This window comes from Pan paniscus, chromosome 1 (genome assembly GCF_029289425.2).
Source record: "Pan paniscus chromosome 1, NHGRI_mPanPan1-v2.0_pri, whole genome shotgun sequence".
Lineage (NCBI taxonomy): Eukaryota > Metazoa > Chordata > Mammalia > Primates > Hominidae > Pan > Pan paniscus.
In genome coordinates this window covers 11,726,936-11,751,215 of record NC_073249.2, presented here as the reverse complement: position 1 = coordinate 11,751,215, position 24,280 = coordinate 11,726,936, and the positions used below count along the sequence as shown (strand labels likewise).

At 34.8% G+C, this 24,280-nt stretch overlaps 1 protein-coding gene across 4 annotated transcripts in view; it reads left to right on the top strand.

Moving 5' to 3' along the window:
* The window catches only part of RYR2 (ryanodine receptor 2), a 788,503-nt gene that overhangs the window by 364,843 nt on the left and 399,380 nt on the right, over positions 1–24,280 (top strand). For all 4 annotated transcript variants that reach the window (XM_034949586.3, XM_055098600.2, XM_055098645.2 and 1 more), the window contains 2 exons: positions 807–881; positions 6,879–7,035. In XM_034949586.3, the coding sequence (XP_034805477.1) occupies positions 807–881; positions 6,879–7,035 (232 nt within the window). The remainder of the gene's footprint in view (positions 1–806; positions 882–6,878; positions 7,036–24,280) is intronic.

Sequence of the window (24,280 nt, the reverse complement as noted above, 5' to 3'; positions counted from 1 at the left end):
TATTACTGCTGTCTGTCTCATGTGTTTACATAAGACAGACCCTATAGAGAGGAAGACAGTTAACACTCAGGAAAGAAAGAGGGCATGTGCATCAGCTTTGGTTTCCAAAATAATCTCAAGGCGTTGGTGCAGTCATGAATTTGGATACTTACAGCAATTACTTAGCATTATGTATGGCATATTAACACATTATTTTGAGGGTTTTGGAATTTGGGTGTATGTGATATGCATCCAAAGAAATTCCTTTTTTGTGACTTTTTGGATATTCATATTTTGATATAAATTGCAGATTGCTGTGTTAAAATATTAAGAATTGTGTTCTTACATTTCTTTAAAATGCTTTAAATAATCTAAAACAGAATTTGGAAGTGCAAATATTTATATACATATGTTGAAATAATGATATATTAAACTATACCTAAACTTATCACAGAGTACTTTCATGGACCTAAGTTAGATGAGTAAGGTGAAATCTATTCACTGGGAGGGAGGGATGGGAAGAAACACACACACACAGAGAGAGAGAGAGAGAGAGAGAGAAAATGAATGAGATTAGAGGGAGAAAATGGCAAGAGAGAATATGTTTAAATCATTGTTTATTCAGGGAAAACTTAGGTTGATCACTGTTACTGTTATTTTGGTTATTTTTATTTCCAGCTATACTGTCTCCTGCCAAAAAAGTATAACTTTAACTGTTTACTCACAGGCCATTTGCTTTTCTCTCCTAATTAGCTTCAAAACATTAGAGTCCAAAGAATGAAACATGTTTAACTCACATTTGGGCTTTTGTTTGTTTGTTGAAACAGAACTGTTCATTATGAAGGTGGCGCTGTGTCTGTTCATGCACGTTCCCTTTGGAGACTAGAGACGCTAAGAGTTGCGTAAGTAGAACTTCTAAACACAGCCTAATGCACCAAGTGTACCAAATAGCTCAGCGTTGTGCTTCTGTGTCAGCTTGTGTTGCCGAAAACTACAGCAAGCAAGCGAACAAAGGAAACACCGAGAAAGTGGTGGACAGTTTCTCTTTTGTCTATTTCCTTCCACCTACCTTTATCATTCCTTAGCCTCAGTTCACCAGCTAGCAAACCTGAGAAATAAGCAATAATTTTGTACAGTCTGCTTTTGTCTTTAGCCTGATTTGTTTTTCTAACATCATCTCATCTCAGACCATGCATCTCTTGGCAGAAATGGCTACTAGGACAGAGTGATGTAAGATTTGGAGACAAGACAAGTTCTTTGCAAGCCTGTCGCACATCTCAGATCTGACAGACTGTGGATTTAACCTTCTAAAAGTACATTTAAAACAGGAAACTTGAACATGAGCGTAGGACAGAGTCATTACTGGAAGTCACTATATTTACTTAAAAATCACTTGACAGCTAAGTACAAATCTGCATTGCAATAAAAGTCACTGTGTATTCATTATAGTAATGAGAGTTTTTATATATTAATATTTATGAAACATAAATGTATAAAGTATTTTTTTCTGATGACTTAACTGTCTGAATATTTCCTTTTAGTTCCTGTAAATGAATACAATATGATGATAAAGGTGTCATTTTGAACTATTTTAAGTAGAATTAAAATTTCAGATTTTTAAAAAATAATTCGAAGCTTTAGTCCTTTGCCTAAAAGCAGTAAATTTTCAATGTGTTTATTTCCTAGTATATTGGGTTTTAAATACTTTATTGATTTAGGATGATAATTGATTTGTATTGGGCTTTAAAGACATTATTGATTTAGGATAACAGACTCTATGGGTGGGAATGAGGGCTATCTTACTCTAGTATAACTATATTTAATTAATTAATTTATTTATTTATTTTGAGATGGAGTCTTGCTCTGTCACTCAGGCTGGAGTGCAGTGGCGCGATCTCGGTTCACTGCAAGCTCCACCTCCCGGGTTCACACCATTCTCCTGCCTCAGCCTCCCGAGTAGCTGGGACTACAGGCACCCGCCACCATGCCCAGCTAATTTTTTGTATTTTTAGTAGAGACAGGGTTTAACCGTGTTAGCCAGGATGGTCTCGATCTCCTGACCTCCTGATCCACCAGCCTCGGCCTCCCAAAGTGCTGGGATTACAGGTGTGAGCCACCACGCCCGGCCTAGTATAACTACCTTTATAGACATTTTATTTTGAGATTATTGCCTGTCTAATGGTGATGAGAATAGTTTAGAGGCCTTCAGTCGTTTCTGCTCCTGTGTCCCATGCAATGATTTTGAAAAACTTTGTCCATTCTTGAACATTGTGAGGTTGACATAGAAAACCTTTCATTATCAGTTTAGATGCATAGAATATAACTTCCAGTGTATTTTAAATAGTGATACTTTAAAATAAAATGGTTACATCACCCTTTTCAAAGTATCCAATTGACTGTAAGTAATGCTGTGGTTTAATACCTTTGTTTATTGAAAATGGTCTTCTTTAACAATAAAAATATATATTACTCAGTTTTTCCTTTTCACTACATCCTACTCCTCTGCAACAAAAATATTTATATAAATTAATTTCTTATATTTCTTATGTTAGTCTGTAACTTTAAAAAGCTCTTCTATATTGTCATTAATAACTAATTGAAAACATTAAATGTCTTTGATATAAATGCACAATTGATCAAATCTACCTAAATATTAAAACTTTTGGTAACTACCAAACTTAAAAGAAAATTTTTATTGGAAATGCATATCATAATGAGATGGAAAAAGAAGAGACAGACTTCTAAGGCAAACAAAGGGAAAACTCATAGCTTTTATATATTTTGTAATTATTCAGATAATTTAAGGAAAGGGATTTTAAGTATTACTCATATTTTTTACATTGTGTATTATAAAAATGAAAGATTAAAGAAGTGTTTATACAAATTAATTGTATAAATAATTACTAATTATATATGTAATTAAATTGTCACTGTAAGTGCAGTTTCGAGAGGTGGTATTGACCTTATAAAACAGATTGAATATGTGTTTTCAAAATTTAGAGACATACCTATACTTCATGATTGAGTGCTTAAAGAAATATTTATCTTTTTTGTGGAGAGAGACCCTAAATCTTTCTTATTTTTGGTTAAAAAAAAACACGAAAGCTTCTGAAAACCTGATAGGACTTTGTTTTTATTGTTATCGATATTATTGATGAGCTGTGACTACATAAATCTAGATTATTCTTCAAACTTCTGCATTAAGTAGTCTTGATCCTGTCTCTCTACTGTTGCTTATGTTTGTATTTTGAAATAGAAGTTTGGAGTTTATTTTCACTTTGATTACAGATAATCAATATATAGAAAGGAGATAATCTTATGGTCAGCCACTGGGGAAAGGGAATGCTACTTGCTTCTCATAGTCCAGATGTCACTGAGGGGAATACCACAGAGAAGGCAGAGCAGGTAGTTTTTCAACCATTTAGCAGCTTAAAGAGAGATGTTTTGCTCTTCTCTCTGACCCTTGATTAAATTTCACCTTCCTGTCTAGCAGTAGGAAAGCAGGAGATTCATATGTACGGAATATCATTATTTTAAGAAGTTTTTCAGATTATACTGACTCTTTAAACTACTTTGGCTTTATTGTAGATATGTAAATTAAGCTACATTCAGTTTAGGAGCTTTTATTTTTTTAAATTAAATCCCTTTCATTCTAGGAAGTTTACATGTCTTATATGCAATGGCCACATAATTACTAATTTTGCATTATATTTAGCAATTTATAGTGAAGATCCTGCTTTTGTTTGTGATAGAACTATATTGCCTAATGCCAATGTTTATATTCAATATTTGGGATACTCGGTCTTCTCTTTTCTCCAATGAGATCCTATACTATATATTTGTTGTAGTTGATGTGGCCCATTCATTATATATTTTATACTGCATACTCTTACACATGAAACTATTGTCAAAAGTTTTTCAGTATCATGGCCTTTTTAATAAATGGTTTTAATGTAGGGAGTTAAATTGAATAGAAAATGCTCTCCTATATTTTACTCCAGGCAAAATTATAGGGATATTGTAAGTGAGATATGTGTTAGTTCCTGTAATAGGAATACTCATGGAAATAAAAACTATGAATTACATAGAGTTCAAGTTCTATTTTTTATGTTGCAAATAAACAAAATTAAAGGGTGACATATCATAAAGAAGTACTCACTATTCCCCAATTCCCTTTGAGGTAATTTTGAGTAAATATCGATAATACGTAGGGCACAGTTTTTTGATGTTACCATAGGAAATTGCTTTATAAAACTCCATTACTATTGCCAATTTTAGTTTTTACTACATATGATTTTCTTGCCTCTTGATACTGTTGGCCTTGCCCTCTCATTTGGGAGGAGGTGGGGGTCTGGGCATGTGAGACCAGGCTAGTTTGAGTGGCTGGAAATGAAAGCAAATGTGCTTAGACTTAGACTATGCAGTGGTTTTGCCAAAAACTGGCCACATTCATTCCATTTCTACCAGAATCCTCTTAGAGACTTCAAAGGAGCACTGGTACATATGAGTTCTATTGAATAGAACTGAGCCCAGAACATCTTCCAGATATGCTAGCAAATAGTATATATATATCTGGTTAAAATTTTGTGCTGTTTTGAAAATGAAGGTGTGTTCCATGATGATTAAGATGAATTGTTATTCAGAAGTGATTCATTATTTACAAATATTTCATTGTTTTTCCAAATAATAGAAACAAATATTAAACATATTTCCAAATATTTCATTGTTTTTCAAATAATGGAAACAAATATTAAACATAATTGTGACCGGGCACAGGGTGGCTCACGCCTGTAATCCCATCACTTTGGGAGGCTGAGGCGGGCAGATCACAAGGTCAGGAGATCGAGACCATCCTGGCTAACATGATGAAACCCCGTCTCTACTGAAAATACAAAAGTTAGCCGGGCGCGGTGGCTGGCGCCTATAGTCCTGGCTACTCGGGAGGCGGGGGCTAGAGAATCGCTTGAACCCGGGAGGCGGAGTTTACAGTGAGCCAAGATCGCACCACTGTACTCCAGCCTGGGTGACAGAGCGAGACTCCGTCTCAAAATAAAAATAATAGTAATAATAATAATAATGATAATTGTGGTTTTCATAGTATTTGCAAACAATACACTTAATTTTATAAGAGGAGGATTTTTAAAAGCTTGTTTATTTCCAAAATAGAAATACTTTAATGTGCTATTATTGGTAACAAACTTTAATTTCATCTTAAGACAATACCGTGTTATCTGGTTTTATTAGTATATGGTTATTAACTTAATTGGGGGGCTTCCCAAATTAATTGTCTTTATAAACAAATTCATGTGAAAATGAACTTGTTATAACATTCTACTGCTAATTTTCTATGCTAACATCTCAAGTCAAAAATCCAGGTTAGGAAAACAACATTAAATTGATTTATAATTTACTAAAAGATTGCTAGCTTTGAAACAAGTATTCTCAACTTGTAGAACAAAAACATTTTTAATAAGTCTATATGAACCCAAGTTTATTAAATAATAAGATTATGTTGAAAATCTCCATACATTTACTTTTTCTTTGACTCATTGTATTTTGACAAAATCATCCAGTGTAAACTGTCTTTCAAAAAATTATTCTTATGTTTCATTTTCTGCTTGTTGTTGACATATGAAGCTTTACAACATTCATTATTTTTAGAGTATACACTTTTTCTTCATAAAATATCTGGCTGTATACCTTTTGTGCTTTTTGGCCTTGAAATGGAATTATCTAATATCAAATTTGTCATTTCCTTTTGAGGTTTATTTGCTTGTTGAATCTTTTCTACTCATTCGTTTTTAGTTTTCTTGCATGCTTTGATCTTAAGCTTGTGTCTTATCAATGATATATATGGCCTGTCCTCACTTTGCATGGTACGGTGTTAAGGGAAAGTCATGCACGATAGAACTGTGCCATCACTCTGCACCTTAGCATGGTTAAAGCTCCTAAATACACAACCTTCAGTTAACAAGGTAATGTGCAAAGCAAGAACAGCTTGTATTTTGATTTTTCTATTTTATCCTACCTGAAAGTCATTTATTTATTTTTAATATACAAGTGATAATCGTACATACTTATGGGGTACATAGTGATGTTTTGATACAGGTAATGTATAGTGATCAGATCAATTAGCGTATCCATCATCTCAAACATTTATCATTTCTGTGCATTAACAACATTCAGTATCCTTCAAAGCAAATTTTTAATGATCCTAACTTATCTTTTTACTGAAACATTCTATAGTTTCTGTTTATTACATTTTTTCCTGACTTTTTTAGAATTTTCATTTTCTTGGCTTATCTTTTTTGTTCATCGGGTTCTAATAATATAATTGTTCCACAATATTAAAAAGTAAAGTATAAGAATACATTTCTTTTGTCAGGTAAATATAGTCTAACTATAGACTTCAGTTTATATATATGCGTTCCAATTAATCATACTTAGACGTTGACCACAATCCTACTGTTTTTCAAGTCTGTGCAAATACAGCAACAGTTTTTAACTAGTAAGTGCTAAACTATTGCTTGAAGTTACACTTCCTGCATTATTTGCATTAGAGCTTGACTAATCTATATTAGAGGTTGACTTGGAGCACAAGTTCTTCGTTATCTTTGCATAGAATAGGGCGCTGTGTGGATGGTACGGCATTTAAGTCAGAACACCTTGAGTTACATTCAACTTCTCCTTACTATAAGCTTTGTGACTTTGTATATTACTTATCATTCTGAAGAGCCATTTTGTGATTTGTGAAATGAAATTAATATCACTAATATCCTAAGTTTTTTGAAAACATTAAGACAATATATATGACTGTTCATTGTCCGACATATGTTTTAATAGCTACTCCTTCTGTGATTGTGGGTGCTATTGGATCAAGTCCTAACTGTTTTCATTAGGTGGAGTGGAAGCCACATAAGGTGGGGACAGCCGTTCCGACTACGCCACGTCACAACAGGAAAATACTTGAGTCTCATGGAAGACAAAAACCTTCTACTCATGGACAAAGAGAAAGCTGATGTAAAATCAACAGCCCTTACCTTCCGGTCTTCCAAGGTGAGACAGAAAATATTTTGGGTTTCCTATAAATGTTACCCTGTCATATTTCCTTTGATGTTAGAAATGAGAAAAGAAATGAGAAAATAAATGATGTAAGTATGTCTTATGTGTATTCCTAAATTCCCAGTTTCTCTTCCATCCATTCCTCTCCGGTAAAACTGATTTTTCTAAACCATTAAAACCTGCCGATAGAAACAATCTAGATGTACAATGAAGGGTAATGATTACATAAAGGGTAATGATTACATAAATCATACTGTATACATACATATTTGGGATAGTATGAAGTTGTCAAAAATATAAAACATGAAAATACCTATTATACATCATCAAATGAAAGGTGTTTCATGTCGTTTACAGTTCTTAAAACACATCCATCCAGCTCCTTCCTGTTTTCTTAAGCATTGACAGTATACAGTGACCACAGATATTGGGATGTTTTTGGTTTATGGTATGAGGATAAAGCACACTGGAATCTATGTCTCAAAGATACATTTATACATCCATTCTTATATGCAGACCTTTATCCTTAACCCTATTGAATCATTTTTATGATAATTGCTATATTCGTCCATTTTCACAGTGCTATAAAGAAATACCTGAGACTGGGTGATTTATAATGAAAAGGAGTTTAATTGACTTATACTTCCGCATGGCTGGGAAGGCCTCAGGAAACTTACAATCATGACAGAAGGGGAAGCAGGCAGGTCTTACATGGAGGCAGGTGAGAGAGAGAGCAGGAGAGTGAGTGTGAAGGAGAAAGCGTCGCTTAAAAAAACCATCAGATCTCATAAGAACTCACTCACTGTCAGGGGAACAGCATGGGGGAAACTCCCCCCATGATCCAGTCACCTCTTTCCCTGGACACGTGGAGATTACAAATTGAGATGAGATTTGGGTGGGGACACAGAGCCAAACCATATCAATTGCATATTTCTGTTCATAATTTAATGAAGATTGTGAAACTTGGGAAAGATGATTGGAACAATATTAAACTACTAACTAGCTTTCATCTTAGAAAGGCAAAACTTTGTTCTTTTAAATAGATAAAGATTTGACTTTGTATTTCTGCGATTACTACATACTCATCTGGGTATAGGCATCTTCACAGTGTTATTCAGGGCTCATTAAAAAGAAAAAAAACATATTATTTTGTTTTTTCACTACTAGGAAATTCTTAGTATTCAATCGCCTTTCCCATATTTTGTATGCTGGCTCAATTCAAGTTAGATTTTTGATAACAATGTTATTAGATGAGGAAAAGATGTTAAGTACCATGTATAATATATTCAAAACAAGGTCATGATTTGGCTTAGTAGAACAATAATACATGCACTACAGTGCTTTTTCAATACTGGATTAGGTTTAAATTTTTACTTTGCGCCTCTCTAGAGATCTATATGTTAGGTAATATCTTCTAAATATTTTACAAGCATTAACAAATGATTATTTCCTATTTAGGTAAAGCGTTTACCCTAAAAGACCAATTTTCTGTATGCTTAATAAATTCCATTTTATTAATCTTATAATGGTGTCCTGTCATAGCATAGGATTGGCAGCATAAACATAAATATTTATTGAACTTTGAAGGTGTCCCACAGAACTTCTATTTGCAGTTGTCACTGGAGGCCACTGACCACTTTATTTCTACAGTAGGTCTATGGCCTGGATTGCTCCAGTGAGTGCAGGAAATAGAGAACATTAATTTTGCTAATTATGAAAATAAACTATTTCACTATATTCTTAATAATGTATTTCATATAAATAATGTCTAACAAGAAAACATATTCATTATTTAGAGTGATAATTGTAACAAAATTAAAAGTAGTTATTTACAACTACTTAAAAGTTTTTTAGTGCTTTAATCATATTTCATTTCTTCTGATTTTGAAAGCAGTACATGTTTGTCTTAGAAAGTTTAGAAAATACAAAAAAAAGTAGTAGTAAGAACTACCTAATTATGCAGAATATCAACGTTTTGATGAATTTCCTTCCTAATCGTTTTTCTTTTGCTGTGTAAACGCACACAACCTTGCAACAGGGGGATTAGGGATCACCAATACCCCTCCCCCATGCAATCGAAATCTACATTTTGACTCTCCAAAAACTTAACTACTATAAAGAAGGCTGGGTGTGGTGGCTCACGCCTGTAATCCCAGCACTTTGGGAGGCCGAGGCAGGTGAATCTGACCAACATGGTGAAACCTCGTCTCTACTAAAAATACAAAAATTAGTCGGGCGTGGTGACATGTGCCTGCAGTCCCAGCTACTTGAGAAGCTGAGGCAGGAGAATCGCTTGAACTCGGGAGGCAGAGGATGCAGTTAGCTGAGATCGTGCCACTGCAGTCCAGCCTGGGCGATAGAGCAAGACTCCGTCTCAAAAAAAAAAAAAAAAAAAAAGCTATAAGGAAGATAAAATATATTTTCTATGCCTTAGGTGGAAGTGGACCATCAACAAAATTGGTCCTTGTTTTCATGTTGAGTAGGCTGAGGAGGAGGAGGAGGAGGAAGAGGGGCTGGTCTTGTTGTCTCAGGGGTGGCAGAGATGAAGGAAAATACATGTATAAGTGGACCTGCACAGTCCAAATACATGTCATTCAAGAATCAACTGTACATTACAAAATATGACTATAGTTTGGTGTTCTGCTTTCATTTGAGGATGCATAGTAGGTATTTTTATATTTTATATTTTTGACAGATTCATACTATGCCAATATGTATGTATATACTCTGATTTATGCAATCATTATTCTTTATGTAATCATTACCCTTTATTGTACATTTAGGTTGTTTCTATAGTTATATACATATATTCATATATATATATTATTATAAATAAAACTCAAACCAAAATAAGGTGTGGGGAGACCAGAAGTAATTCTGAAAAGACAGTATCCTGAATGAACATTCCCAATGCCTTTCTCTTTCAACTCCTGTTCTGGGTTATACCAAATGGTAGCAGATGCCTCTGATTCTATGAGTTAACTGGAGAGCTCCAGGAAAGTCAGTCAGGGAAGGTCTTTATTCTCCATTGTGAAAATAGAGAGGCACAGCTGGTAAAACCTCATTATCCTTGCAAAGCATCTGTATCTATATATTTGCTCTGTGGACTCTTAGAGGGCCTCTACAGTGGGCCAGAATTGCTCCTTGTCTCTGTAACTGGAAAGCACAATTAATCCCATTATGGGGACATGGGCTTCTTTCTTAAATCTAGCTAGCAGAGGGGTGGGAATTTGCTAGTTTATCTACTGATAGCACCTCCGTCCAGAAAGAAAAAAATTCAACCCACTAAAGAAGAACCAATTATTTGATGGTAGAAACCCTTTTCAAGTAAAGAAGGTGGTACCTATTAAAATGGCATTCAGCTTATTGACAATAAATTAGAAAAACTAGAAGAAATTGATATCCTTCCAGCAAAATATAACATACCCAAATAAAATCTCGAAGAGGTAGAAAAACATGAACTGGTACATCACGGTGGAAGACATTGGAATGATTTGCTAAATTTGAGTATTTTAAAAAGCTGGGAGTCTGTGGTGGGAGGATCTCTTGAGCTCAGGAGTTTGTGGCTGCAATGAGCTATGATCATGCCCACTGCATTCCAGCCTGGGCAACACAGTGAGACCAAGACTTTATAGAAAAACTAAAAATAAAAAAATAAACAGGCAGAATACATCTAACAAAAATTGGAGGAAAAAGAGGAAAAGTGAAAAGTACAGTAGGTGCTCCAGTTGCCTTCTATGAAACAAACATCAAAGATCTTCTTAAGATTGAAAACTCAAGTAATGGAAGCATAAATACTTAACAGCCAAAAAGGAAACACTCAAATATAATAACATTTACTAAAACAAGACGATGGAAGAGAGAAAAGTTGGTGAGAGAAAGAGGAACACGCTACCTTCTTCATCATGCGTAATTCAGCCTAATGAAAAGAAGTAAAGTGTTACTAAAGAGTCAGAGACAAACACAGACGCAGGCATGCAGACAATGAGGAAAATGAGACCACAGAGCGAATGGCTCTAAAAAAAGGTATGAAAACAGAAAACCTAAAATATGACACAGTGAAAACCTAAAATATGGCCCACTCTATTTGCTTATCAATATATATAAATGGACTGTATCACAATTTAAAATTAAAATAATTTCATATTTGGGCATGCAGCATAAATTATGCTGACATTAAGAGGCACATCTAAAACAACTTTATTTGGAAAGATTGGAAATAAAAAGATGGCTAGTGGAATACCAAGAAAATACAAACAGGCCAGGTGTGGTGGCTCACTCCCAGCACTTTGGGAGACCAAGGCAGGTGGATCACTTGAGGTCAAGAGTTTGAGACCAACCTGGCCAACACAGTGAAACCCTGTCTCTACTAAAAATACAAAAATTAGCTAGGCGTGGTGGCATGCACCTGTAATCCCAGCTGCTTGGGAGGCTGAGGGAGGAGAATTGCCTGAACCTGGGAGGCAGAGGTTGTAGTGAGCCTAAATTGTGCCACTGCACTCCAGCCTGGGCAACAGAGCAAGACTCTGCCTCAAAAAAAAAAAAAAAAAAAAAAAAGATATCTGTTCTTAATATCAGATGAGGTGGAATTCAGGCAAAATAAAGCATTGCAGGAGACAAAAAAGGATATTTCGTGGTATTGAAGAGTGCAAGTCACTGAAGTTGTAACACTTGTTAAATTTATATAACAAGGTACTATTAGTATTCATAAAATGAGATAGTATTCGTAAAACAATAAAAAGTGGGCAAAGGATATGAACAGAGACTTCTCAAAAGAAGATATTTATGTGGCCAAGAAACATGAAAAAAAGCTCAACATCACTGATCATTAGAGAAATGCAAATCAAAACCACAATGAGATACCAACTCATACCAGTCAAAATGGTGATTATTAAAAAGTCAAGAAACAACAGATGCTGGTGAGGCTGTGGAGAAACAGGAACGCTTTTACATTGTTGTTGGGAATATAAATTAGCTCAACCATTGTGGACGACAGTGTGGTGATTCCTCAAGGATCTAGAACCAGAAATACAATTTGACCCAGTGATCCCATTACTGGGTATATACCGAAAGGAATATAAATCAGTCTATTATAAAGATATACATATACCTGTTTATTGCAGCACTATTCACAATAGCAAAGACATGGAATAAACCCAAATGCCCATCAATGATAGACCAGATAAAGAAAATGTGGTACATACACCATGGAACACTATGCAGCCACAAAAAGGAATGAGATAATGTCCTTTGCAGGGACATGGATGAAGCTGGAAACCATCATCCTCAGCAAACTAACACAGGAACAGAAAACCAAGTGCTGCGTGTTCTCACTCATAAGTGGGAGTTGAACAGTGAGAACACATGGACACAGGAAGGGGAACATCACACACCAGGGCCTCTCGGTGGGGCGGAGTTGCAAGGGGAGGGAGAGCATCAGGACTAATAGCTAATGCATGTGGGGCATAAAACCTAGATGATGGGTTGATAGGTGCCGCAAACCACCATGGCACACTTATACCTATGTAACAAACTTGTACATTCTGCACATGTATCCTGGAACATTAAAAAAAAAATGCAAGTCACTGAAGTTGTAAGTTGTTAAATTTACATAACAAATAAATATAGGGTAGTACTAGTATTTATAAAACAAAATCTCCAGGAGCTACGAGGAGAAACAAACAGAAAATCTTAATATTAGGAGATATCAAGTCACCTTTTCTCAGTTCATGATACACACACACACCACACACCTCACACCACTGAGGGCTTTATGGTGTGTGGAGAGCTGCCGCAGAAGCCCTACCCTTAATTGGACATTCATTTTGTTCACTCAGGAATATTGCAGGGCTGACTTGAGCGGGACTGGGAACTGGGAACATGCCAACAGTTAGTGCCCTCTGAGAGCTTGGGAGGGTGTTCAGGAAGCAGGGACCCTGTCCTCCCACACTCCTTGGCTTTTTAAATAAAAGAATTGCTGCCATTCTGTGATTCCTTGTAAGTCAGCCAACAGAGCTGAGCATTCTCTCTAGTTGATCTCACTGTGTATCAGGACTCCCATTTTACAAATGGGGAAAACCAACGCAGGGAGGATGAGTCACTTGACCAAGTGGCAGGGCTAGGAACACAGAAGAATCGGTGGACACAGGGTTGTCTCTGCACCAAAACAACTGGCCAGGGTGGGGTTGTTACATGTAACTGGGCTGTAGCTTTCCAGGCTGGCTGGTTCACTCGTTCAGTTCACCCCAGGCTGTAAGGACTGCCATGGGAGCCTGAGGCAGATGCTTGTCCTGTCAGGGCCTCACCCAGCTAAAGTGTCACCCCACCCCTCCACAGACTGCTGCCTGACCCTGTGTCTAACTGTGATCTCTCAAAATCCTCCTTTTCCTGCAGAAAGCTGAATAGAGTCCATCTTTCTCATTTGATTCTTTCTCTAGTAATCCTAATCCTCCTGGAGGTTGATGAATGCCTGTGACAAAGCAGGTGATTCACATGGAAATGGAAATGCAAAAAGGGAAAACTATATTAACATACTTCAAAAATATTCTTACTTATATAGCCTTTCATCTGTTGATCTATGTATTTTTAAGTTGTGGTTGGGGGTGGGAGGGTACTGTCTTAGAAAAATCAAGTGAAAACTTGTAGGTAAAAATATACGTGCAAGTTAATTTCATCATTCTTTGTTATGCCAAAAAAAATGGAAAAGTCCCACATTTGCAATAAAATTATTCTATATCTATAATATTAAATGGTATTAGCTGTCAAAATATATTAATCTGGAAAGATATCCTTGTAAATATTGTTGAATAAAACAACATTTTATTGGATGTATTTTTCATGGCTATCTTTCCAGATCAATATATATCAATATATTGTTATATATATTTCCAGATCAATATATATTGTTAGGTATATAACATATATAACAGTCATATATATAACATATATGACATCTATATAACATATAACATATAGTCATATGTTTTATATGTTATATCCATAACATATGTTATATGCATAACAATATATGTTGAATATGTTATATACATAGTATATATTGATCTGGAGATATGTATAACAATATATTGATCTGGAAAAATATCCATGAAAATATTGTTCAGTAAAATATTGTTTTACTCAACATTTTGAGTTGTAAATTGTAATATAGGTATTGCAAATCTTATGATAGATTTTAATGTAATCTATTGTTGTAATATTAAAGGTATCACAAATATTTTTGTAATTAAAAAGAAATCTTCATACTTGTGTTTGTATATGATTTTATGGTAGTTGTGGAAGGATATACACTAATCATTTAACTCAGAGTATTTTAGAAAGATCAAAATGGAAGCTGTATGAGAATATGAAGACAGAGAGAAATTTTTTCTTTAACTTAAAAAATGTATCTCTGGATTATTTTGGCTATTACAATAGTCATATTTATTTTACAATGAAATCAGTTAAAGATAAAAACCATTGCACTGACATTCTGGGACATAAGTTCTGTGCACATTTTTGATTTGTTTATTTAGGATGGATTCCTACAAATGGAAATAGTGACTTAAAAGCTGCGAATATTTTTGAATGTTCTTGATAGAGATTGCCCAAAGCAACAGCTTTTGAAACCTTTTTCTCTGAATATCCCTCCTAATATTCTGTCCATGTTAGAATAGGGCTCATATTTGAGGACTTTTGACTCTCCAGATCCTTCTGTGATTTCTGCTCAGGGATTCTGTTTCTGGAATTTGGCAATTGTGTAATGTCACAGGTTGCATGGAGGTAGAGAGGCCAAAGAGCCCAACTCAGCTCTTCTTTAACTGAGCAATTTAGTTTCCCTGAAGCTACTTTCCTGCCTGGTGTTCATGGAACCACTCAAGTGTACAGGTTAATAACGCTTCCATGCTTCCAGCCACTTCATTCATACAGGTAATTTCATATGATGACGTGGTTGAAGGCAGTGAAAGTGAAGGTGAGATTTCAAGAGAAATGTTTTTTAATCACAGTATATTTTTAATTTTAGTATCACTGGAAGATTAGATAATAAAATTTTTCCCATGAACTAGAGACAATAACTCTTCCAATTATTTCTTTTAAAATGACTTCTTCTATTATATATTTAATGCATAGTCATTACAGAAAAATGTAAAGGTAGTACAAAGATGGAGAAAGGAGAAAAGTAAATCCATGCACAATCCATCACTCAGAAACAACCTCTTGTGTGTATTTGAGTTGTAAGCAAATATTACATATTTTGATGATGAACAGTGTTAATTATATATGATTTTGGGCCTAATTTTTATTTAATAACATATACTACTATATTCTTTAATAGAATTTGGCAATAATTCAACATCTTATTACATAGATTTATCATAATTCATGCAGCTACTTTATTATATTTGAATATTTAGCTTATTTTCAATTTTTCACTTTTAAGCTGAATATTTTTATCACTGAATATTTCTATATATTGCTGACTACTTCTTTTTTGGAAGTTGTACTATTTGGTCTAAAAATATGAAGATTTCAAGTGTTTGGTACTGGAGGCTCTCAGAGGGCAGAACAGTATCTGTTTTGTTCACCATGGATAGTGCAGTGCCTGACACTTAGTGGGGATTGCTAAATGTCCCTAGTGAGTGAATGCACCTGGCCAAAGTACTCTTCAGAACTTTGCACCAGTATTTATTCTAAGCAGCAGGGTATGAAACTTTAGATTTCTGTGACACTCATCAACAGATGATTTTAAAATCTGATAATTTTGATAGATGAAAAATCAGTTATATCCTATTATATTCTGCGAGTAAGTTAACCTCTTTAACTGTAAAGCTCCTATCATTTTAAAAGCAAATTATAATGATTTAGTATTCCCATGAATGAAACAAATGCCACAGTAAGCAATTTTTAGCAATTGGCTTTTTTTTTTTCATTTCTTGGAACGCCTGTGGCTTTTACAAGCAGATGAATTTGAATTTTCCTGCCCTTCATTCCATGTCTCCCAGAGCAATGACTTTAGACTTTTTTTAAAAAAATATGCCTTTTACAGTTTAATCTCAAGTGTACTTCAGATTATTCAAGGCATTTAATATATCTTAAATATATATGCATCTCATAATATTTCAAATGAGCTCTGAATCATAACTTGTAGGGACAGAAACAGAATCAATAACAACAATATGTTTTCAATTGGGAACTTCTGAATGTACCAGCAAAGCTACTGTAAGACTGGGCATAAATATATTCAGTTGGGAATGGAAAGAAAATTCTTATTATCTGGTGAGTCGAAGTGGTATAGGGGGATTTGATTCTCCTGACTCAGTCTTCTCTGGGAAGGGAAGGGATGGAAATTTTTTATGCCCACTTCCAAATTCTTCAAAATTTTGCTCATGTCCTAACTTGAGCTTTCTGTAATCATGGTTAGTGTCTTTCCAATTAGGGCTGTCTCTGGATATTACGAATTAGGAATTTAAAAAATGACTTTTGTTTACAACAATGCCTGACATCCAAGACTATAGTCTGGAGCTGGTGATTCAAATTCCTATTTCATTGGTTAAAAGTAGAGCAGTGGTGTCTTTTTCTTACATCTGTTTTTCTGTCATCACTATCATTATCATCAGCATCATTTTCTTAAAGCAAATTAATGCTTCTGGATAACTTACTTCCTTTAGAATGCACAATACTCTTTTTGTTGTTTTTTTTTTACCACTGTATTTTAAAATTTCTAATTCTTAGATCCCTGATTTTCAGAAGTTTGTAGATACCAATAACTTTATAAGAGGAGAGCTATAATTTAAATAAATTTAATTAAAACTATCTGGTAATTAAAATGTTTAGGTGACTGTGTGTGGGGGGGGTATCTTAAAGAAAAGAACAAATTAGTGTGTGATTCTTGTGTAATATTTTACCCAATTTTGATTGGTAGAAAATTGTTTTTAAAATAGAAGGCATTTCTGATACTAGAAAAGTAGTTAAAATCCAGCTACAAGGTACAGAAAAAAGGGCTGTGGAACTAACATAATTTGATAGTTTAGTTTCATTTAAAATAAGTTACAAAGCACAAATAGGTATCTCAGGAAAAAATAAATGGCACAGAAACACATATCTAAAACTACACTCACATATACAGACGTGAAAAATTAGAGTAATTGATAGTGCTGATTATAATATTTATAATAGAATCTTGTTTTGATTGGAAGCCCAATGAAATAAAAATCCATTCATGCTGAAAAGTATTTTCTGCAATTATATAATAAAGCAGCATTGAACTTATAACTATTGAAACACAATAAAAAGAGACCTTGATTAAAGATGAAAATATATATATTTTTAAGATATTGTTTCACATTGTCAACATTTCAGAGAAAATAGAATAGCTCAACAGATTCACTTAATCCCTTTGTTAGTCATCACATTTGATCATGGTCTCTGTTCTTTAAAATACATATTGGATTCACTTAAAGGTATATTTGATACTTTTTCCCCACCTCAGTGTTACTGGTAGGTTGAAAATTCTTGCCCTCTCTTTACATACTTCTGCCACATTTCCCATGAAGAAGAGTTATACTGTGGAAGGCAAACACTTTTTAAAAAATGACGTAACATATATCTTAGACCTTAGATCTTAGACATGTATCTTCTACCATATTTCCCATGAGGAGGAGTACTTACATTATGAAAGGCAAACACTTAAAAAAATGATGTAACATATATCTTAGACCTGAGGTATACTTTGAGTATGCAATAGTGAACTGACTGCTGGTTGACATAATTACTGTGTTGCAAATCAAGATTTATTACTGATGGAAAATCAAACTTTTCTAGGTCAGTTGCAAATCTCAGCTTTCATCTGGGTTTAGGAGTTTTGGTTTTGAAATTCTGAAAAGAAAATCAATTCTTGTGAACCCTTGCATTTACATGAGCAGTCCCTTATCCCTAACTGTGTGAGACGGTATTGAAAGTATAAGTACATTTGGAAGATTTTATAAATCATTAAGATCATTTTAACTTTAGATTTTAAAGGTGAGACTGGCTTTAAAATTCCATGTTGCTAGTTGACGTAAGGAGCATTTCCTCAATTGTCATTGGGGTGTCTTTGACAGTAATGTGAACATTCACCAGCCAATCTCAAATACAGGATTTGACGGAAGAATCAACAATTGCTGGCAACCCTATATATTCAGAAAAAAACTGAATAAAATAGGAAATCATTTATAATGTAACCTACTTTGGTTTTCTTTTAAGGAAAATATCTTACATAACGAAGAATGCTATTTGATAAATGTAGATTTTCTTAGAAATATTCTTCACTTTCTCTATTCCTAGAAGTTTTAACCAGTTTTCAAGTGTGTTGAAATGTTTGTTTTAATCATAAGGCAGGTCTTGCCAATCATATGTGTATCCAATCCCCAACCCTCCAGATAAAATTTTTGAGCTTAAAATGCCACTGAAACATTTCTCTGTAGGCGATTTCCTCTGTTTTTTCCTCCCTATGTACAATGAATAGAAGTCTTTTGCTATGGAAATGATGGAATAACAGTTTCAAATAAGACTGTCAATGAGATTCCAAGAATTGTGGAACAAATGTAAAATATAAAACTTTTTTTTTGAGACAGAGTCTCTCGCTCTGTCACTCAGACTGGAGTGCAGTGGCAAGATCTTGGCTCACTGCAACCTCCACCTCCCAGGTTCAAGCAACTCTCCCACCTCAGCCTCCCAAGTAGCTGGGACTATAGGCGTGCACCATCACACCCAGCAAATTTTTGTAGTTTTAGTAGAGACGGGGTTTCGCCATGTTGCCCAGGCTGATCTTGAACTCCTGAGCTCAAGTGATCTGCCTGCCTCGGCCTCCCAAAATGCTGGGGTTACCCAGGCATGTGCTACGATGCCAGACTAAAACATTTTAAAGACATTTTTACTATATTATTTTTATTTGGATTTTCTATCTTTCATTCGGAATATGTTTCAGACGTTTTAAAATGTACACTTTCAAACAGTGAAAATAAAGGTAGAGGTGAATAACTTACTATGTGTCAAACAATGTGCTAAGCACCTTTCATGCATTATCTTATTTAATCCTAACACAACTGTATGGAGTTAAGATGCTGTTTTTTTATCTTTATTATGCAGTTGAGGAAACTGAGGCTTAGATAAGTTATGTGGCAGAACCAAACTTAACTACATAGTAAGACTAAAACCCTCTTTAGTAAGAAAATTAAAGATTTTATAAAGAACTTGTAATTTTTTTTCTTATCAAAACAGTTATACAAAGTTACCCATGGAGATGAATTTTGCATTTACTTGGGATTAAATTCAAAAGAAATTTTTGCAGTAGTCTTTTCTCAAGGGGCATTGATACACTGATAAAATAGTGCCAATTATGGTTTTACAGAAGATAGAGAAATTCAGTTATAGTTGTATGCTGGTCTTTTTTAACGACTGTAAGAACGAGAATGAACCCATTGAAGCCTTCTGTGATTAACATATCATAATTTGATAGTTTAGTCTTATTTAAACTAAGTTACAAAACACAAGTGGTTATCTCAGGAAAAAATAGATGACACAGAAATACATATCTAAAGCTACATTCTCATATATGGAAACATTGTGACGAATTAGAGTAATCAATCAGGGTTCAGCCAGAGATGCAGAACCAGTGGAGATATGTATATATTAAGGCATTTATTATATAGGTTTGCTTAATGAGATTGTGAGGGCTGGGTAAGTAAGTCTGACACCTGCAGTGCAAGTGGTCTGGCCAGGATGATTATGATCAGGCTGGAATCCTTAGGCATGGGCTGATGCTGTTGGCCACAGGTGGTCAGGAAGAGAGGACCAAGAGCAGGGTAGAGTCCCATGGAAACTAGCCGTAGTTTATGTGCTCAGGGAAAGCCTGAACCCTTTGAAAGAGCTCACCTGGTTAAGTATCATCCACCTTGGATAATCTCTCGTTTGATTTACTCAAAGTCAATTGATAAGGAATCTTAATTACAAGATCCCTTGACCTTTGCCATCTAAGGTAACCTCATTGCAGGAGTGATATCCTGTTCTATTCATTGGTCCCACGCACACTCTAGGGGAGGGTATTGTACAGGGTGTTAGAGGGCTGTTATTTAGGCGCTGTGACCTTAAGCTTTGTGGCTGCTGCTGTGGAAGCCCCTCATAGACCCCTTCAGCATGAGAAACTTTAAAAATCCTTTCTTTCCACAAACTCACTTACCAGAGTAACTTCTCCTGAGAAGCCGAGGGATAATGTGTGATTTTCCTTTTTTTTTTTTTTTTTTTTTTTTGCATTTCTGTCCTGGAAGGGCTAACTAAGCCTGGCCTGGCCTGTCAGTACCAGTCGTTTCTCTTACCACGTAACATTTTTAGACTTTCTTTTCACAGTGACCAACTATTCTGGGCTGCAGTGCGGCACCATAAAGGAGCAAATAAAAAAATTCTTTTGACTTCTTAATTTTTTTCTGACTTTAACCATTATTTGTCTTAAAGAGACCTGGCTATTAAGAAATCAATAAAAACTCCATCATCTGAGGATCTATTAGTTACCTGATAGAGTAATTTGGATAGACATACGGATGATTTTAACTATGCTAGAAGAATTCCTCTGAACCGCATGCTCTGTATTATAAGAAATAATTCTATAGGACTAGTTTTAGTCTTTTACTGAGTCTAGTTTTATATATCTAGTATGTATATATCACTTAGTGTATCTATGTGTATAAGGCCACAGTTCTTCAGAAATAGGTATGGCTTCATTATGAGTCAGGTTGGTATACCCAATGCCAAATATCACTTAATACTTTTCAGACCAATCGTTTTTACATCTGGGTCTATTTTATTTATTTATTTTTTATTTTTATTTTATTTTTTTTGAGATGGACTCTGGCTCTGTTGCCCAGGCTGGAGTGCACTGGCGCAATCTCGGCTCACTGCAAGCTCTGCCTCCCGGGTTCATGCCATTCTCCTGCCTCAGCCTCCCAAGTAGCTGGGACTACAGGTGCCCGCCACCACACTCAGCTAATCTTTTTTTTTTTTTTTTTTTTTTTGTATTTTTAGTAGAGATGGGGTTTCACCGTGTTAGCCAGGATGGTCTTGATCTCCTGACCTCGTGATCCGCCCACCTCGGCCTCCCAAAGTGCTGGGATTACAGGCATGAGCCACCTCGCCCAGCCACATCTGGGTCTATTTTAGTATTCATTTGAAAATTAGATGTTCCAAGCACTTACGAATGGGATTATTTGAATGCTCATAATGGGAGTAGTTTGTCAGCACAGTTTTTATGGGAAATCTGAAGGGATTTCCAGAAATTCATCAAGGATCTGACATTTGCAGGCTGTTTGGTCCTGAGGTTATGTGGGGTCAGGCTGGAGGAATCAGACATATGATTCCTGCTGTCAAAAAGGTGAATGATAGTCAAGTGGAAAGAAGACAATTGAGGAACAGTTTTAACAAAGTGCCAACATTTCCCTGATAGTGGAAGTACAACATGCTATGACAGTACATGAATGAAAAGAGAAAATATCCATACGCACCTCTTAGATTGAAAAAGCAGTGCTTGCAATAATTCTAGACTGTGCTGAAAAGAGTCATTTTATCTTTGAGTATTTTTATAGCTCTTAAGGTCTCAAGATTATTCTTGCAGGATAGAAGACTATAAAAGTTAAAAATTTACAGGTTTTAATGAATAAGATAATGCTTATAAGATAATGCTAAGATTAGGAGGATCTTGACATTTTCTTGATTAAATGTAGGAGGTATAGGAATTAAATTTTATATAGTCTTTTGAGGGAGGTTTCCATTTAATAGCAAAATACTTAAGCTAGAGTGTTTTAATGGCACTCTGATCTACAGATTGAAAAATTTCTACTGATTAACTTTTAATTTCATTAACTCTTTTTTATACAATTCCAATCTGATGCTAAGCTGACCCAGTTAATTTTGTGTTTAAATTATTTTCATTTTTCTATTTCATTTATTTTTGTGATGTATAATTTAGCTCTATTTATTCATTATATATGTGTTTTCTTTTATATTTTTGAACATATTTTATATTTATAATAGTTGCTGTAAAGTCCTCGTCTGCTAGTTGTAGGATCTGGGCCATCTTTGCATTGATTTGTATTGCCTATACTCTTGTTGTTTTTGTTTTTCCAAAAAATATAGCTCACATTTCTAGTTTCTTTGTATCTGCTTATTTTTGACAGTATATTGGATATTGGGAATGACATGTAGTAGAGGCTCTGAATTTCAAGTTTTTTTCTGAATAGTGATTTTGGTTTTGCAGGCAGTTAACCTTGTTGGATTGAAACTTCAGTTTTCTCTCTTTTACATGAGGAGTTGCTTATATTTTTACTTAAATCTTTCAGCTTCCATCTGTTGCCATTATACTGGACTTTCCTCCAGCATACATAGTCAGCAGAATTTGGATAATTTTTTTACAAAGATTTTGTAGATAACTTTGTGTCCAGGATTTAGCCCATCTAATTATTTTGTTGCTTGTGGTCCCTGAAGCATATCCTCTGATACCTCAAGCCCATAAAGCAGCAGATTGCTGCTGCCAGAGTAGCAGACAGATTGGGCACTGCATGCCCCAAGGCAAAAGGCAGCCACCTACCAATCATGCAACATGCTGTTTGCCTTTTGAGAGATCTACTTTTCAATTTCTTCCTGCTTTTGGTCCAAGTGCCTTTAAGTCAATTCTTAAAAGGATTTTTTCCAAATTTTATAATAGTTTCTATAGGAGAATTCACTCCAGTGAATTACTTCATCATTTTCCAAAGTAGAACAACTCAAAAATAAAATTTAAAAGCTGATGCCAAAATTAAGGCCATTAATATAGATATGGTACAGCTAATACAGAGTTTTAGTAAGATTATTACTTGCCTAATCTGAGCACTTTATTTCCAGTAATACAAGCTAATATTCTGTTGGATGCTTTTACTAGATGTCACATTTGTGGTTCATACTGTACTTCAGCTTACAGTCATTCAAAGGATCTAGGTTATTTTCATCTGAATTTCTCCTAAGCCTGAGCTACAGAAAATGACAGGAGATAAAGAAGGAAAGAACATGGGTGGCCTTTGGTCTTTCATTCAGCAAGTGGTCTCACTTATTTTTTCTAATGTAACTTCAGCATTTTTTACCTCACTCAAGGGTCACAGTAATTATTAAAACAGCCATTGGCCAGGAGCAGTGGCTCACACCTGTAATCCCTGCGCTATGGGAGGCCGAGGTGGGTGGATCACCTGAGTTCAGGCGTTGAAGACTAGCCTCACCAACATGGTGCAATCTGTCTCTACTAAAAATACAAAAATTAGCAGGGCGTGGTGTTGGGTGCCTGTCGTCCCAGCTACTCGGGAGGCTGAGACAGCAGAATTGCTTGGAACCAGGAGGCTGAGGTTACAGTGAGCTGAGACTGTGCCACTGCATTCCAGCCTGGGTGACAGAGAAAGACTCCATCTCAAAAAAAAAAAATCATCATCACGATATTTCACAATTTAATCTTCTAATCCAGAGACGGATGTGAAATACATCAATAAAATACAAAGAAAGCATAATTTCACAATTAATGTTTATGTGACTTCTTAATATATAATCCACGCACCTATAAATAATCTAGACACAAACCAATTTGCTTGAAGAAAAGACCAAAAAAAAAAAAAAATGTTAGAGGCTCACTGTTCTATTCTGAAGAGATAATTACAGTGTTCTATTTTTTTCCCAGAATTTAATTTTTCTATTGACAGGGTTGGTATAAGTGGATTAGTAGTTTATCTAGGTTGATAGAATGAAATTGGAATGGTTTTATTGTCTGTTTTATTACAGATACTTAGAATAGTGTTTCAGGTTATTTGCATAATGATTGAATCAACTTAATTGATAGTTATATATTTTCTTAGTTGACCTTGACATTTTGTGTTAAAAATTTCAACTCATTTTAATTTGAATTTTCAATTGTTTATGGAGTGTTCATAATCATTTTCAGGTCATTAATTATTAATACATTATGCAAATGACATGAAAAATCTGTTAAACCTTGGGGTTATTTTAAAATTGTTTGTTTTTGTTTAGCAGACAAATTTTTACTCTGACTGAATCTTCAAAACATTTGTTTAACTATAATTCTCAATAAAAGTCATAAGACCAAAGACATAGAAGACACGTAAAGTAAATTAACAAGGAAGGTTAGACCAAGGAAGAAAAAAGAATAAGAGACTAAAGAAAGGAGGTACCTTTGGCTTTT